General features: G+C 33.9%; 3 protein-coding genes across 4 annotated transcripts; 1 reads left to right on the top strand and 2 right to left on the bottom strand.

The window, feature by feature from the left end:
* Window positions 1–2,399: 2,399 nt before the first annotated feature.
* On the bottom strand, window positions 2,400–5,226 carry LOC123203244 (CBS domain-containing protein CBSX3, mitochondrial-like). 2 transcript variants are annotated; one of them, XM_044619524.1, is made up of 7 exons: window positions 4,799–5,226; window positions 3,713–4,111; window positions 3,295–3,544; window positions 3,121–3,202; window positions 2,952–3,025; window positions 2,789–2,849; window positions 2,400–2,693 (listed from the first exon to the last, which is right to left on the bottom strand). In XM_044619524.1, the coding sequence occupies exons 3-7, from the start codon at window positions 3,535–3,537 to the stop codon at window positions 2,551–2,553; spliced, it is 603 nt and encodes a 200-aa protein (XP_044475459.1). In that variant the 5' UTR covers window positions 3,538–3,544; window positions 3,713–4,111; window positions 4,799–5,226; the 3' UTR covers window positions 2,400–2,550. The 2 variants fall into 2 exon arrangements, with proteins under 2 accessions (XP_044475459.1, XP_044475461.1); XM_044619526.1 differs by having other exon boundaries at window positions 3,295–3,547.
* Window positions 5,227–5,274: 48 nt separating this feature from the next.
* LOC123203242 (proteoglycan 4-like) lies at window positions 5,275–7,390 on the top strand. Its single transcript, XM_044619522.1, has one exon. It carries the CDS (start codon window positions 5,275–5,277, stop codon window positions 7,195–7,197), a length of 1,923 nt encoding a protein of 640 aa, XP_044475457.1. The 3' UTR covers window positions 7,198–7,390.
* A 69-nt stretch (window positions 7,391–7,459) lies between these two features.
* Window positions 7,460–10,245, bottom strand: LOC123203243 (tubby-like F-box protein 5). Its single transcript, XM_044619523.1, has 6 exons — window positions 9,851–10,245; window positions 9,669–9,760; window positions 9,174–9,559; window positions 8,993–9,080; window positions 8,412–8,544; window positions 7,460–8,329 (listed from the first exon to the last, which is right to left on the bottom strand). The coding sequence occupies exons 3-6, from the start codon at window positions 9,531–9,533 to the stop codon at window positions 7,654–7,656; spliced, it is 1,257 nt and encodes a 418-aa protein (XP_044475458.1). The 5' UTR covers window positions 9,534–9,559; window positions 9,669–9,760; window positions 9,851–10,245; the 3' UTR covers window positions 7,460–7,653.
* Window positions 10,246–17,587: the final 7,342 nt, after the last annotated feature.

The following is a 17,587-nucleotide window of genomic DNA, read 5'->3' on the forward strand; positions in this document are numbered from 1 at the left end:
CTGTTCAATGACATTCTAGAAGAGATTATCAGGTAAACATACATAATTCATTTGCAATTGGGAAGGTTAAGCATTTACTTATCTTGAGATGGCTTCCTTGGCAGTTTGGAGAGTCAGCTGCGGCGACGGCGTCCGCCAAGACAACACCAATGGTGTTGAGACTCTTCTGGGGATGGGGCTGGTAAACCACCTCTACACTCCTTATCCGTTGGCCTTGCCCCGCTGAACTCATAATTCTCAACCTCCTGTCACGAAAGACGCTAAAAAACCAATGTCAGAAACTGAAAATCAGCACCTTACTCTTAAGGAGAATTGGAGAAGTTCTCTAAAATTTTACAAATTAAATAAAAAAATTGAAAATCAGAAGCACATAGAGAATTTTAGTGAAAGGTTTTCACATTGTCGTAGAAGAAGCACACTCTCTAACAGGTATACTGCCTATGATCAAAATCAAAAGCATGATATTGTTGGTAAACCTGCATTTTTTATCCCTAACATTTATGTTCATCAATAGATCATAAGGGGTGACCCACTGCAATGGACATCGGAAACATCAGAAAGTCGTTGCCTTGGAGACAAGGTTAAGATGCCAGCAGCATAAACATCAAGATTCACAATGTTGTTCCTCTTTTTGAGGATCTGAACTTGCTTTCTCTTCTGATACCTCGGCTATCGGACTCAATGGTTCTGCTTCCTTCTGTTGCTGAGACAACATGCTTGAGCTTTTAACACCACCGATGCATCAAGAGCCCAGTCCTCACACAATGCCAGATGATGATGCATCATTCCTTCTAGCATTGTGTGAGGTAGGGCTGGATTCGAACTGAGTCCATTCGAATTCGAGCTCGAGTTTAATTCGAACAAGCCCAAAACGATCCAGCCCTTCGAGCTCGAGCTACTTGCTAAATTTTTCAATTAAAAATTTTGACACAAAACGATATCGTTTTGATTAATATGTATTAAAACAACGTTTTAATAACGAAATACTTAAAAACTCGAGCTTAAAATAAACTGAGTCAAATTCGAAACGAGTTCGAGCTTAGCTTTCATGAGCTCGAACTCAAACTCTATTATATACAAATCGAATCGAGCTTAGCTTTCACGAGCTCAAACTCAAACTCTATTATATATAAATCGAATTGAGTTCGAGCTTGGCTCGGTTCGAATCCAACTCTGGTGTGAGGACTGAGCTCGAACCTTTGTAGATTGTGATGCTGCAGATTTTTCGTTTACTTCCTTCCCTCCTTTGCTAGCCTCTCTCCTTTCCAAAGGATTATAACTAACAATGTATTGAAAAACAATTCACTTATACATTGCCCAATCATAAATATTGGACAAACAAACAATTCTTGGCTTTTTGTCTGTCCCTTGAGCTAGGGTTTGTCCTAGTTTTGGGTCTAAAATTGCTGTTTGTCTTCGGCTCTGCCATTTCCTTTGTTTCAAGCTTTCGGGTCTCTTTGCTTTGTTCAATATATACTTAGCAAAAAAAGAATTTGTCTTTGGCTCTGCTGTTTCTTTTGTTTCAGGTTTTCAGGTCCTTTGCTTTCTTTAATATACTTAATTAGCCAAAAACAAAATGAGAAAAAAAATCTTGTTTCTTTTAAATTTTATGATAGATTCACTGAGTTAATTGCAAAACACAATAACACCAATTCAATTTCTAAAAGATTATAATCAATCAAATATTTCAGGAGACAGAACAAAGAGCAAGTATGAAGATTAACATTAGAAGTACAATGCATGAAGACATGATTCTCTGTCACTACCTATAGATTGCTCAACTAAAAATTTATCAAAATCATGGAATCAATGTTTAAATTTGCACTGTAATAACATGATAGAGGTACCAAATAAAACTCATGAGAAATAAAATTCATGTGCCTTTTGGAGCCAGAACCTGTTTCAATTTTAGGTCATAATGTTAAAAAGAAACAAGGATTAAATTGAAATCACTTCTGAGCAGTTTAAGGCAGCCGCAAACTTTGAGATAATAGTGCTTTTCAAGCGTTTCGCTGCAATAGATGGTCAAGGAAATATATCAATGGCGAAGCAGGATGTAATCCACAATGGATTTAGTCAAGCTTTTTGTCTATTACTTGAAATAGGTAACTTCCTTTTCATTTTCTTAATCTTGTTTTCATGTCATCAATTTTGTTCTAGGTGGCTGACTGATGCCTCATATCAATTGAAATGCTAACAGTGTTATTTAGAATAAGAAAATATCATGAAAGATATTTTTTATATTCTTCAGATGGATTTTGACATAATGTGGTTTCTGATATCTTGGAATTCCAGAAACTTGATGTGAAAATTTTCAGCAAATGAGAATTTCTTGTCCAGTCATGCAAATGGTTTACGTTTACAAACAGTTAATTTTTTTTGTAAATTGGAAAAGAGAATTTCATTCTAATGGATATAGCCCATCAATTATCTTGTGATTCAAACTTTGTACATGTTGTGTTACAGGGTCTGAACATACACCGAATTTTTTAACTTTCTATAGCAGGCTCTTCCTGTATGATTTTATGAAACATAGAATTGTTTTTATTTTTAATAGTAGCCTCCTTTTATGAATTCATTCAATCGCTTTAGTTCTCCACTTTGCTGATCCACCACCGCCCGGACCACATCTACAATAGAAATCATCCCCACTATTTTTCCATCTATCACTGGAAGATGGCGTACCTGGTTATCTGTCCACATAAAAATCGAAAATTTATGTTGATGTTTGCCACTCAATCAAACACAAAATCACTAACTTCATAACAAGAGCTCTTTATCTAATCACCTGTCATAAGCTGCATTGCTTGAAGAATGTTTGCATCAGATGGCAGTGTTATCAATTTGCTCTGTTAAAAATTCCAGCATTCAAGACGTGTTTAGATAATAGAATGAGAAATTTTTTGGTCAGAAACAAAAAATAAAGAGTTTAAGGAGAGCAAAGTTTGTACCTCCTGTGTCATAATTTCCCCAACCCTTGTGTATTTGGGTGATCTTCCCTGCCCAACAATCTTCCTCAGATAGTCTGCTTTCAGTTCATATTTGTTAAAGTGTCTAAAGGAACAAGTAGGATGAATATTTGGCCATGTAATATTATATGAACAAATGAGAGAGTTTTACCCCTTTCTGTAAAAATTCCTGCAATGTGTTGTTGCTCTCCTGGTTTTAGTACCACCAATGATCCTATATTGTGTTGTGCCATCTGCAGCATAGATGTGATGACTATAAACTACATATATATAAACTGAAGAGTTTATAAAGTTATTTCATTTCTGAAATTATGTTGAAACTTACATTTTTTGCAGCATCATCGACTATATCATCTGTTCGGCACCAGATCCAGGACCCAACTTTATCTTCTCCCTTGCTCTTCAGTACATCTGATACTGTTACATTCTCCAACCCCTTCTCTTCCTCAGGAGAAGATGTTAGACACTTTAATCTTAAATTTATGCTATATTTCCCTTGGCAATGCTTCAAGATTGCACCCGTGTATGTTTCCTGGCAAGATCGCGTTCCTCGAACAATTGCTTGCATTTTGATTCTGCTGATTGATATTACCATGTATCATATATCATATATAATCTAAGCATTTATCTCATAATTGATCTATAGTTTTGAAATTTTTTATCCCTTTTAACCTTTCTTGACATTTCTGTAAAGGAAACAAGCTTCCTTAAGAAATTAGAAGGTGAGTTGGAAGTTGCCATACCTTAGAACAAAACTGAGAGAACTAACACAGAAGAAGGTGTACTTGTTTGTTGCTGAAGCTATGGGCCTCCCCTATATTTGAATGGTTAATATAGAAGAATATCTTGTCTGCAGCTTTTACTTGTGAATAAATTTTCATCCAAGTGGTACTTTTCTTAAGTGATTGGACAAAGGGAGAGAGAAGTTTTTTGTCTTTTATCTCCTGGAGCTTGGTACCTTGCTTCATCTATACAGGAGACAGAAAAGTAACCAAAGTGGTATTCCCAAATTCCCATTCTTTTATTCCTTTGAAGCTTCCTAGTTGAAGTCACTTCTAAATATAGTGGAAAACTCGAGTGCAGTTGACACAATCCAACACTTTAAACACAAAGCTGCGTTGATTGATTCTTGCTTCTTTTGGCTGCAAAAGATGGAGAATGTTATGCAGATCTATGTATTTGGTGTCATAACTCTGTGGTCAGTCATTCAATATAGCTACGGAGTGTCTATGTTAAGAAATCCAAACAAAATAAGCAACAAAATGCATAAATTATCCAAACAAGAATATTGGATTTACATGAAAAACCTAATACGGGAATAGTCTCAGACAGAAGATTACAAAATGGAGAAAGAGATTATTTGTTTTCTCTAACTAAGCTCTCAATCTTAACATGATCTATTTTTTCATCACATTCACTCACTTTACATTTGCTATTGTTGGGCACACCTATTTTGCATTCAGGTCGCACTTGTGTAACTTACTGCTCATTGCATTTACTTTAAAGCAATGAGAAATTTATCCGTTGAATCATGTGGTTACGCTTAGCATCTTGAATCCGCGTTTTTTGAATTTGGATATCCCATGTTTAGAATTTCAGTCACCATTATACAACAATCTAGTTGTATATTCGCTATTACTGAGCTCAAGATGAGTTTAGCTCATTATATTTTGGCTTACATTATTACCTTTCTGATAACATTGTTCATCTTATCGACAATACTATTTGTTCCGTTAACAGTTTCTCGATAATATTATACACTTACTCAAATAAAGTCAAACTAAGTATTATTGATTAGAACCAGCTCTAGACTTAACTCAAATTCATACCTCATTGTAAAGAAACTTTGAACCTCCAAGGAGGAAGGAGGAAAAAACATGAACCAAGTGCCTGGAAGCTGGAAATCAGGTAAGCATATACTTGGAATGACTTTAACATAACATATTTCCTTTGGAGCATAAAATCCAAAACCGTTGCCAAAACACCAGTGAGAAACCTGGAGGAAACTAAAAGCAGATGCTTGCTTTGCTTGACCAGCCTGAGAAGGAACATTTATCTAAAGAATCCTTTCATATTCAAAGGCCTGTTCCTTCAAGCTTTTCCAGAGGCAACGAAGAAGCTGACAGTAGTTTGTCAACTACAAGACACTTAACAATGCTACATCCCAAATGGTTTCCAAGGAATCGTATACACACTTATATATACCGCAATTCCCACCAATTATGAGCATCACCTTCAACAAGAACCTTAAGATAACCTTTTGTTTCCATTTTTATTTATACCTTTGTTCTTCTCTTGATCATCAATGGCTGAACAGAGGCAAACATTTCGCTTTCGACTTCCTTGGTTGTCAGCTCCTCGTCCTGCACAGCCCCAGATTCCTCGTCCGTCTGAACCCCAAGTTCAAGCCCCATCACAACCAACCACTACCACTACAACTACAACTCCCCCTCAGCGACCACCATTTAGGCCTGCAGGGATAGCTCCCTCACAGCCTCCACTGCCTGTACCAAGAACAGAACCTCCGGCACCACCGGAACCTCAGTCATTACCATCTCGTGCAGCAAATGAATCGAGAGTTGTTTCCCAACCAGCATCACCAGCTCGTGCAACTCAAACTCGTGCTGCTTCAGTGCCACCATCACCATCTCGGGGTTCAGCTGGAACTCCAGTCAGTTCTCAGCTAGCATCACCAACTCGTGCAACGACTCAAACACAGATTACCTCTCAAACCAAATCACCATCCCGCACAACTACACAGGCAAGGGCTACCTCTGTACCACCATCTCCATCTCGCACCACTTCCCAGACACAATCAACAACACAGGCAAGTCCCCAGCCTCAATCTTCATATCGTTCTGCCTCTCGTACTACTGGCCAAACTTCACAACCCTCTTCCCCAATGCACAAAGCGCCTCAGGTGCAGCCAATAGCCAGAGCAGTTTCTCAGCCCCCCTCTCCACCAAAGAAATCAGAACCTGTACCACAACAGACTTCTCGGCCTCCTCTTAGTCTTATCCAACCCCCATCATCTGTCCCTCGTGAGCAAGAACCAAAGCCAATTGGATCTCGGAAGCCATCTCAAGAACAGCCAAAGATGCAAATCAAATCTGAGATTGTATCTGAATCTCAGTACCAAGCTGCAGCCACATTAAAACGTGATAGACTCACAACACAGGCAGCTCAAGCATCAGATGGGGTTGCAACTGTTGTGCCAGCTTCTATGGCAGAATTGGAGAAGGTTTTCTCAAAAATTGAAGAGAAGAAAGATGCGGAAGAATCGCTGAAAGAAGGAAAGCCGGAAAATGGAAAGAAAAATGCAGTACATCAAGTGAAAGAAGAGAAGACAGTTGATGATCAGACGTGGAAAGCACTCCCTGAGCTTACAGTGGCGTCAGGTTCAGGAACAGAGATTAGAGAGTCTCTGGTTTCCACATTTCAAACTGAGGAAAAGAAGCAGGAGGAGCAAGAAATTTCTAATAAACAGAAGCCACTGTCAACCTCCAACTCTGATGAAAAGCAGATCAAGACTGTGAGTTCAACACATCTGAAAGACAGGAGCACTAGAGGTGACATTCATCAAAAAGCACCACTGCACAAAGATATCAAGGATGATATTTTGAAGTTTACACATAGGCTGACCTTAGGGAATTCAAAGCAGACACTGGATAGAAAACCAGTGAGTATGATAACCCTCGCAGGTGAAAACAGAGGAGCATCCATGCTCCTAGGCTCAGAGTCAACAAAAAAGGATGGTTCGATTCACATTCACCGTGGTTATAAGATCAACTCAAATGAAAATCGTGAATCCACGACTGATGGAGAAGGAAGCTGCAAGGAAAAAATCCCCAAAGGTCCCGTTCCCGGAAAAGATCAAGCAACAAAGGTATATATCAACAGTAACGTACAGAGCATCAATAACTCGATTTTGTTCGAGAGTTCACTCAATGAAAGAAATCCTGGTGTTCAGCTGGATTTCTCTCACAACCAAGCAGAACACACCAAGCCAACTATTCAACAGGAGTCTATGGAGACAAGCAAGGCTCAATTCAGCATCACCCCAGTACAGAATCTTACGTATCAGCCAGTAATAAGAAGACGGTGCCTCAGAGGGCTTTTCATGGAACCAAGCGACTCAGACCCAGATAATCCTGAAAAGCCACGGCGTCACGGATGCCTCTACAACTGTGGGGAGAAGAGCAAAGATAAGGAGAGAGGGCCACACTGACCAACTCAATCATGCAAAATACAAGTACACGATGAAAAATAAAAAAGACAATAAGGATGTTGTATCGTCCACAGAGTGTTTTAATGTATATGGTTTCACATTTCATGTTCAAGAAATTGTAACCTGTACCGAATTTCACAATCTCATATCAAATTACATTTACACAAAACTCCTAATATACAATTAAGAGAAATTATGGGAGTCCTGCAAAATTATAGATAATTTTTTCCAAGTCATGAGGCTACATTCTTTTGAAGAAATGTCATGGAATGGCCTTTCTGTCAACAGGTATATTTGGTAACATAAATTACACTGTCATTGCTGTAGTTATATAAAAGAGATGCCTACAGACAAAGATGTTCACAACAAAGACCACAGACTTAAGTGCTTCCATTAAAACGATTATGTACACAACAAAAACGGAAGGAAGACTAGCATGATCATGTACCCCGGTGATCATTCACAAGCTGGTTTAGTGTCAAAGCTGCTCAAGCAGATCGCAAAGGCTTGGAAGGCAGAGAGGGGGTAACGGTAATCCATAGTAAAGATGTCTTTCCCTATTTTTCCAAATTGTAAAATTACTTTATCTTGTTCTGCCGTCGATACATTTTGGGATGGCTCTGCAGACGCCACTAGCTGGAAATTTTTCACAGAGGCCACCGTAACTCGTCCTTTGAAATTTAGACACCAACACTGCAATTGCTCATGCCATCTAGGAGCCTTATTTTTCAAAACCAGAGGATCCCTATCATTGAGGACTGATTCCAGTGGCTCCACAAGCCTATCAGAGCTGAATCCAACAAGTGGCTTCTTTCCTTTAGACAATGGTGTGGTAGGATATCGGTCATCACGGAAATTTGTGAGCTCTGTCGGTGTAGGAGCAGTGCCCCCTTCTTGAATAGCAGAGATGGGAATAGAATGCATGGTGCAGTGCATTCTTCTCGGGCCTCTAGTACGGAGGACGTTGAGCTCATAAGATATGGTGGCCACACTATAGTTACTAGCAGATACATTTGAAGTAAGCTGTTTTGGAAAGCTTTTTCGCTGCATCTTACAATTGGACTGGATGGCAGGGTGGGTGCATGGAGGCTGACTGTCATAAATAGTGAATTTGGTTCCAAGGAAATTAGACCTGTTCAGAAATAGCTGTTGAGTTGCGTGAAAAAAAAAATGCATCCATTCAATGCCATGAATCCTGCAAAACTTGAACTTACCTCAGCTTTCCAACATAAGTACTGTTTGTTCGAGTAAAATCCACTCCAACTAAGGATATGAGAAAATCAGTGCTTGTTGCCTTTCTGATTTTTCTGGCTGCCAACAGCAATTTACTCGTATCACCTGAAAGAGCTGTATTGTATCAACAACATATAAGTGTATTAGCAGTTGAGGCAATTAACCCAAAAGCTTTTTAGAAAATTTGACTTTAAACAAGTACATTAAGTAGAATATGTAAAAAGCAAATGTGATCATCTCAACAAAAAACATGATAAAAATAATATAAACTAGTGAAATTTCAATAATAGGTTTCCTAGAATTTTCTGTACACAGTATTATCCATGGCTAAGTTCCACAAGGCAACTAAGCTCCAACACTCTGAACATCACTCTCAAATTAGGCCATTACAGTCAGTTGAAAGATATAACAATCGTATGAAATGATGATAAATCAGAACAAAAGGATTTTCAAGACTGAAAAGTAGTATATATGCGATTTCATATAATTGTTAGTCTCAAATCAGTGCATAGTCAAATTTATCAGAAGCAAGAGAGTATATCGTAGGATTTGCAATAATTACCAGGGCTGAGACCAAGATACAGTCTATATATTCCGGCCGCCCTTTCCCTCCTAATAAAGCACTGGATTGGAGCATCTCTCGGACCGGGCTTTTCAAAATCCAGATACACTAAGTCAGAAACATCTGGAACAATGCTCAAAGACCAAAGAGACAGCAGATCAAATGGGAAAAGATAAGCTACCTGCTTTAGAGAAATGGGAAAAGAAAGTAAGCCGCATTGCTCAGGAGTCTTAACAATCTCCTTCGTAATAGCTCTCCAAGACTTACAAACGGAAGCACAAGCAACAACATCTCTTCTGGCAGGCCAAGAGGTCTGGCTGGATTCTACACGTTGAATTATGTCAAGAAGCAATTCAGGGGGCATATTTGCCCACTGGCTCTGATCAATTACTGATGATGTTGACGATGTAGAACCTTCAGGAGCAATATGTGACCGCCCTCTCCTTCTCGAATTTTGCCTTCCATCTGAACTTCTTCTTGATATGTTCCCAATACCATCTCGCAGATCCTTAAGCTCGCGAACGATGCCCTTCAACCCCATTTTTTCACCAAAACTTCCACTTTTCCCTATAAAAAATAAATAAAAATTAATATATCCAATTATAATTTCACACAAACTCGCACCTACGATATATAAAAAAGTTATGTTCTTTAAAAATAAAAAACGTAACTTTACCTTGGAGATCAGGTCTTGGCGAGTTGAAGGAGGATTAATTCAGAAACGAAACGCAAGATCAGCACAAAACATTCACTCAATAGTGTGGAAACCTGAAAAGTTACCAGGATTATGAATATGTTAGGTACTTTTCAAAAAAAATCCGGATCTAGGTTGAAATGAAACAAGATAGATTCACGTACCAAATGGGAGACAAACTCATAGGAGATCACGAAATTCTCAACAACAGAGAAGAGAGAGAGCAATTTCGACAATCTCCCAACGTCTAGAGAAGATAAAAAGTCGTCGGTTTCTTGGGCGGGCGTAAAAGAGACCTCTATCTCTCTCTCTCTTGATCAGAGCACCACCACCGGTCCACCACGGCCGCCTGAGAGGCTACTCTGCCTCTGCCTCAGCCTCAGCCTCAGCCTCAGCGCAGCCACTGCCAGAAAACTCGCAAAGAGCTTTTCTCGGATCCCGACTTCTCATATTTTTCCCATTTGAAGATTTATTTATTCGATTTCTTTATCGAATTTTGACCTCTCCTTTTCGTCTCGTTTCGTCCGTTAAATGAATGGCAGGCAGTAGGACCGTCTGCTTGAGTTTATGCGATTTCAGCGGGATATTAATTAAATATATATATATATATATATATATATATATATATATATATATATATATATACAAACCTTTTTTTTATTTTATATATATATATATGAAAGATTTAAAAAGAAATAACAATTTTAATTAATATCTGATTTCAGCTGTCCGGTGAAAATAAATATATATTTAGAAAAATTACCGCTCAATTTAATATCTTGCTTCTGGTTTAAGCGCTCTGATTGTAATTATGCTTAGGTGGCAAACACACGGTTTACTCAATATTACCTTACTTATTGATAAGATTACATAAATAAAACATAAACAATTACCATATTTGGAGATATTTCCTGTGAATGTGATAAGATCACCCTGGAGAGTCATTCTTATTTTGAAACAGTCAACAATCAAATAACAATGTCTTTAATGTTACATATCTAAGGTGGCTTTCCACCTAATCAAGTCAAGGCAAATCCATGGGAATGCATTTATCGAATGGTGACTATATGATGATGAAAGTGGAAAATTAAAGGAATGCATTAAATTCCTTTTATATGAGTAAGCCAAAATGTCAAAGTGAGTTAGTGAAATTTTTGTATAAATACCTCCCCTCATCTCTCAATTGATATACACATTTTCTCTTCACTTCTCTTTATCCGGAAAATAGTCTCTCAATTTATTTGCTTTTATATCTCTCTTGCTCCCTTGCTCCATTATAAATCTCTCTCAAAACTTCATCATCTTTCATTATACTATTATATTTATAACATTTAGAAGTTTTTTTTAAGTGATTTTGTTATCTCGACGATATTTAAGTTAATCATATTACTTTTTATTTATTATATAATAAACTTTAATTTATAACCTGTAATGGGTCAACATAATCAATACAATTTTAATATAAATAGGTTTTGGTATGACCTATAAATTTATAGATCATGTCAAAGCTTGCAAACATGACAAATTGTATTTGGATATCACAAGAAGGTTTGTGCAAAATTTTGAAAATATATAAGAAAGTTTATTTTTGGCAAGCTGATCTATCAAACCCCTTATGGAGGCACGGGCCACCATGCTATGGTTTGTGACACAGACCTTCCAATTTCATGGGTGAACATGACACTTGGAACAATGGATCATGCCAATTTCAACATATTTCGTTGATAGATTTACTTTAAAGTGTGTTTGATTTGAGTAATATTTTATTATTAAAATATAAAGATTATAGATTATTAAGAAAATTATTAAGTATAAATGATTATTACGTTTGATAAAATGGATGAGATAAATAATTAATGTGTTTGGTTAATGATAATAAAAGAATAATAATAAATTATTTTACTTAAATACTATTGAATATACTTATTTTTATATTATTTGTTATATTAATTAAAAATAATTTTTTTTATCTTAAAAAATTAATAAATAATAATATAATTATAATAAAATTAAGATTACTTTAATACCTAAGATAAAAGTGGTAATCACATTACCACCTATATTATCAGTCACGACAATATTAATAATAAAAAATTATTGTAATATTTTATTATTGACAAACCAAATAAAGTAATGTAAATAATAAAATATAGATTACCAAAGTAATCTGTAAAATACTATAACCAAATGACCCCTAACTCGTATGTGAATAGACATTCTTCGCATAAAGAACACAAGCTACAAATTGGTACTCCTATGTCACTCACCTGTGGAAAGAAATAATTTTTTGTTTTATTAAAACTTGGTTATTATTTTATCTTCATTGTATAATGAATGAGGAAGTTATTATATGTATTTGAATTTAAGATGTAACAGATAAGATTATAACATATTTTCTTTATTAAATAAATGTAATTAAATTATGTATACATATATCATTGAATTTATATTTGATGTGTCATCGTATGATTAAATAATTTTGAATTAAAAATATCATAATATTTAATTATATGATGATACAATAATTATATAAAAAATATATATATATATAATATTACTCTAATAAAAATAAATAATCGTTTATGGGAAAACGAGAAGATAACAAATAAAGACACATAAATTGAATATACAACAATGTATAGCCAATATTCAGCATTTAAGATTATATAATTATCATTGTAAGGAGAGTCTCTTACAAACCTCTTTAGGAATCATATCAAAAATCGAGTCATTTTTAAGATATTTCATTTCATGATTGTTTTCTATACTCAAGTGGAGAGTCTCATCATCATCATCCTGGGGTAAATGGTTCTTTGAGCCTTCATTAGCTTACACTTTTGTTTGGTTAAGGAGATAAATGTATCTTTATGATCAATACTTTGGAGATTTTAGGTACACTATCACAACTTTACATTCAATGTAATGTATATTATCTGATTAACTTAATTATTTTACATTTAATATGCTTGAGCCACATAGCCATCTCACATCAAATGCAACACAATTTCCTTGGTCAACAAAGTGTTGGTTACGCCGGATTATCTATTTTAATAATATTTAATTATATAATAATATATTATTATTTATATATATAATTTTATTAAAAATATTTGTTGGTTGGGATGGGTTTTAAATTTTTTTTATTTTTAATTTTATTTCTTTGTCCCTCTTACCACTGACGGGGTCTCTTTCTAATTCACAATTTGAAAAAATAGTGGACCTGAGGCTATTTTCGAAGTTGACATGACATGACACAACAGTCAATTTTCCAATTTAATTAAGTTCTCTGACTATCTTAAAGAGATCTGCCTGATCTCAGATCTAAAAGACACTCGAGGCCCCATTCTTCACATCACAGCCGCTGCTTTCCCCGAAATTTTTGAAGTTGGTGAACTCGAAAAGTGTGGATTAGTATGAGTAATCAATACATTAATAATACATGAATAATTATCAATCAAATCCGTTTCCTTTTTCAGCAGGGCTAGGGCAAGCTCTTAATCCGTTCTTTAGAAGTAAAATATATATAATTGAGTGAGTGGTCCCTTTCAGAGCAAAGCAGCCCACGTGTATGGTCAAAGATGTAGAGAATGGATGGTAGATGATGATGTAAACATTGCATTTTGGAAGGGTGCATCTGGATTTATGTACCTGTTGATGATGACCACGTCACGTGAAATGGCAACTAAAATTTCTTCATTGCCGAACCCGTGCGAGAGGGATGGACAGCAACAGCCACACATGCACGTGATTTACATTTTTCTAGTCAGAGTTTACTCTTTGATTTTTTTTTTTAAATTAATAAACTTATATATACTTATCTAAACATTTTTACACTAATTTTAGATTATTATATAATATATTATTATATAATTAAATAATTTTAAATTAAAAATAAAATAATATTTAATTATATGATAATATATTATTTATATATCTAAATTATATTTATATTTTTTTCTTTCATAATCTCGTTATAAAAAATATTAGAATTAACAAAATTTTTAAATTAATCATTTGCATTTTCTTTTCACTTTCACTTTTTTATTCTTGATAAATAGTTTTATGGATTTAAATTTGGATGAATAATGATTTTTCGTAGGTTTGGGTTTAAATAAATTGTATAGACTCAAGGATTGGCTTAAACTGTGAGAGGTCAAAAATCATTTGCAAATGTCAAAGGTTTGAGTGTTTTAAGTCATTTGCAAAAATAACTTACTAGCAAATAATCGGGTTCAAATCTTGCGCTTATTAGTTAGAGACTCCGACGCGATGTATTATGACAAAGTATAATCTGACTTATCCATTCCCTAATTGCGAATCTAGTTAGTTGCAAGCCTATCAGGTTTACTACAAGGGTTCCCCTAGGTTATAAAAAAAAATTTATGAACTTTTTATGCACAATCTAATACTGTAGCATTTGATTGAGTAAAGTGATTGTTTACTTTTTATCTCATTTTAAAATCATTCAATCAGATACTACCACATTAGATTATACATAAAAGTTTATATAATTTATTTACACATATAACATTACTTTTAAATAAGTGATAATTTTTTGTAAATTTGAATTTGGATAGGTTGTGATTGTGACAAATAATATTTCTAAACTTAATTTGTAAGAGTAAATTATAACTTTTCAAACTTGTATAATATCAAAATGTGATATTCAATAATTTTGACAGATAGCAATAATATAGTTAGAGTTTTCCAACTTAAATTATGACGATTTAATTATAAGTTTTTAAATATAAAAAAAAAAGTCAAACAATTTTCTTTAACAATACTCATGGGTTTAGATTTACACGAATTGTTATAACTATTAAAATTTTTAAACTTGAATTATAAAGACGGATTAGAAGGATTTTAAACAAGGCAAAAGTATAATTTCTAAATCATTAAAGGAATTTTTTTAATTTTTAAATAATAAAATTAATATTTTATTTTTATAATGTTAACTTTTACACAACTAACTTTCAACCGAAAGAATATAATGTGCGAATTTAGCTGTTGAAAAAGTTTTCAAAGTCAAGCCTCAAGTGGAAAATATAAATCACTCAACTCTCAAATTCAACTATTTAAGGTTCACAACAGTGAATGCATGTGCTGGGACGACAAGAATCCATCTTTTCCTTCTTAACTTGTTTATAATATAATACAGAAATAATATTTTATCTAAGTTTTAACTTTAAATTTTAATAAAATTATATACACAATAATTTTGATTAAATTATTTATATAATATAATATAATATAATATAATAGTATGTGATTTAGTGATATAATTATTTATTTTTTTATTTTAAAATAATTTAATTACATATCATCATAATATATTGTATAAATAAATCAGTATACATATAATGTTACATTTTTTTAACTGTTATGAAATTATTGTATTAATCTTAATTTAACTTTTATATATTTTAATCGACCACAAATTAAATTTTTCTCATACTCATTATGATTAGATCTTAGCCCCTAATCAAATCTAATCCTGTTTTTTGGTTAGTGGGACCCGTGACTATCCTATTATTATTATTATTATTTTGCATTGGAATGTATGACACTTAAAAAAGAATTATTTATGAGGTTTATTAGAAGAAAAGCATCGTATGTTAGTTAGGGTTAAATGATAGTGTTTCTACTACTTTATTATTGAGTTGAGTAGTTTTAGAAGTACCAGGCAAAGACGACTAACAACAGGCATGTCCAACAGGAAAACAGGTCCGCCTACCAACCACTTGTTCAATGCTCACTTACGTGTAGCCGTCCTGTTGTTGTATGTAACATAGCATTTGGATTCATATTTACTATTAGAAGATATATTTTTTATAAATAATAAAATTATATAAATTTTTAAATATATAAAATAAATATATAAATAATATATTATTATATTATCGGTATATTAATTTATATCATTAATATGTATTATATAATAACAATTTTTTATACATCTAAAAATATATTAATATAATAAAATATATCTTATGATTGTTATGTATCTTATACTATAAAGGTTTTTTTTTCCATATCTTAACAATCCATAATTTATTGAACAAGATGTGGTGTTATATATAATCACATAATTTATTCTAGTTGTTGTATTTCTATTGATGATAAATTTTATTATCTGGTAGGGAGTGATTTGCTTTTTCATTACGATTTAAAATAGAATAAGAATATATTTTCTTAATAATAGAAAATTCAATTGACCATGTTAAGAAAATCGCGGGAAGAAGAAAATCTACCTGTTTCACTTTTTTCATTTCTTAAGGTTCTATTCTATTCGCATTTCAATTGACCGTAAATATAGATGTTATGGCTGAATACTAATCATATAACTTGTCATTTTTTAATTTTATTTTCTTAAGTTTTTGGAAGAAAATTTTTTGCCGTGTAACACAAACCCAAGTGGTGGGCTTAAGTTTTCCCTTAAAAAATAACTTTAGAGGCAAGAATTTCATGAAATGATACATGTAAGCCAGCTATAATGTACGAGTGTAGAAACAAACATAAGCATGGCTTTAGGACAAGTTGAGATCCATGCAAAATGAAGTGAAATGTGGAGCCCTTATTTTATTGCAGGTGTTGGTTAAATAAATGAGCCAACAACGACAGACAGAGAAGGCACGTGGACATGAAACGATAAGCATCTTCGAGGCGGATAAGGTTCGGCTGCCAATGCCATTTATGGAGCTGTATTTTTTAGGCAATGCTATCGCTAGCTAATGTCGAATTGTGAATTGTGCCTAAGCTGAGTCCCTACTTACCAAATCTTTGATCATGTATGAGCCCACCATTCGTTCTCATTTCTCTATGTTTTTCACTCTTAGCAATTTCCGTATAATAGTAGGTTGGAAATTGAATTGTCTGCGTGTTTTCTGTGTAACTGATGTAATATACCAGTCGAATCGTCTGAATAATTGTTAATATATTGTTTATTTTAGACCTATCTTTTTGTATGATTTTGTTTTTAGATTTTATAAATTAAAACGTGTTTTGACAATTTAAAGTTTATAAATTATTTAACTAAATTATTATTTTCAAACAATTTAGATATAAATTTAATATTTTTTTTATGTTTTGTCGATATATAAGATATTTGTTTGAGTCTTATTAGTGAGTGGGTATATAAAGTTGTTTTAAAGTTTATATACTATGAATAACTTATCCTCACAACATGGAAAACAACATAAAAAAAGAGTACAAAGTTATGAGTTTTGTGTTGTTATCAGAAATGGAGAGTTGTAAGTGTAGAGTCTTGTGTGATATTGAAGAATAGACTAGACTATTATTGTATAAATTGGCCGAGAGTTAGAATTACTCTACTGATCGACAAACCCAATGACCGTAAACCTTATAAAAGGTGCATGCAAGAATGAATCATGAGGGTGGGTTTCCTTGGAGTGTACCGCGAGCAATTCAATTGTGTCAAACCTCTAAGCACTATATTCACATGACTTATAATTAATGAGATATCTAGTTTAGCTTTTAATCATTTTAGCTTTCTTTTTTGGTAACAAGAGAGAAAGTGATGAGAAATTTTCCTCCGCTAACTATGGTTTGCTTTCTTTAAATTAGTTGGAGCCCGCTGATGAAAATTGTCCCGCATTCTCGCTCTTTTCCTCAAAAGCCAGACTGGTAAGCTCGTTAAATTCAGGGATGCCATGCCAGTTCTGTTTATATGTTGCTTCAAAATTCAAACATTAATTAGCCCAATATGCGGCTTGAAACTTTGATGAAAATATCTGTATATATTGGAGAATTGCTACAGAATTCTGTGACTTTCTCCGCATGGAAACACACTGAATTGGGCCAATAGCAAGAAACCCAAATCCCTAAAATTAGGCCACAAGCAGCCCAAGATATGGATGACGATGCCTGCAATTAAGCAGTAA

This window comes from Mangifera indica, chromosome 19 (genome assembly GCF_011075055.1).
Source record: "Mangifera indica cultivar Alphonso chromosome 19, CATAS_Mindica_2.1, whole genome shotgun sequence".
Classification (NCBI taxonomy): Eukaryota; Viridiplantae; Streptophyta; class Magnoliopsida; order Sapindales; family Anacardiaceae; genus Mangifera; species Mangifera indica.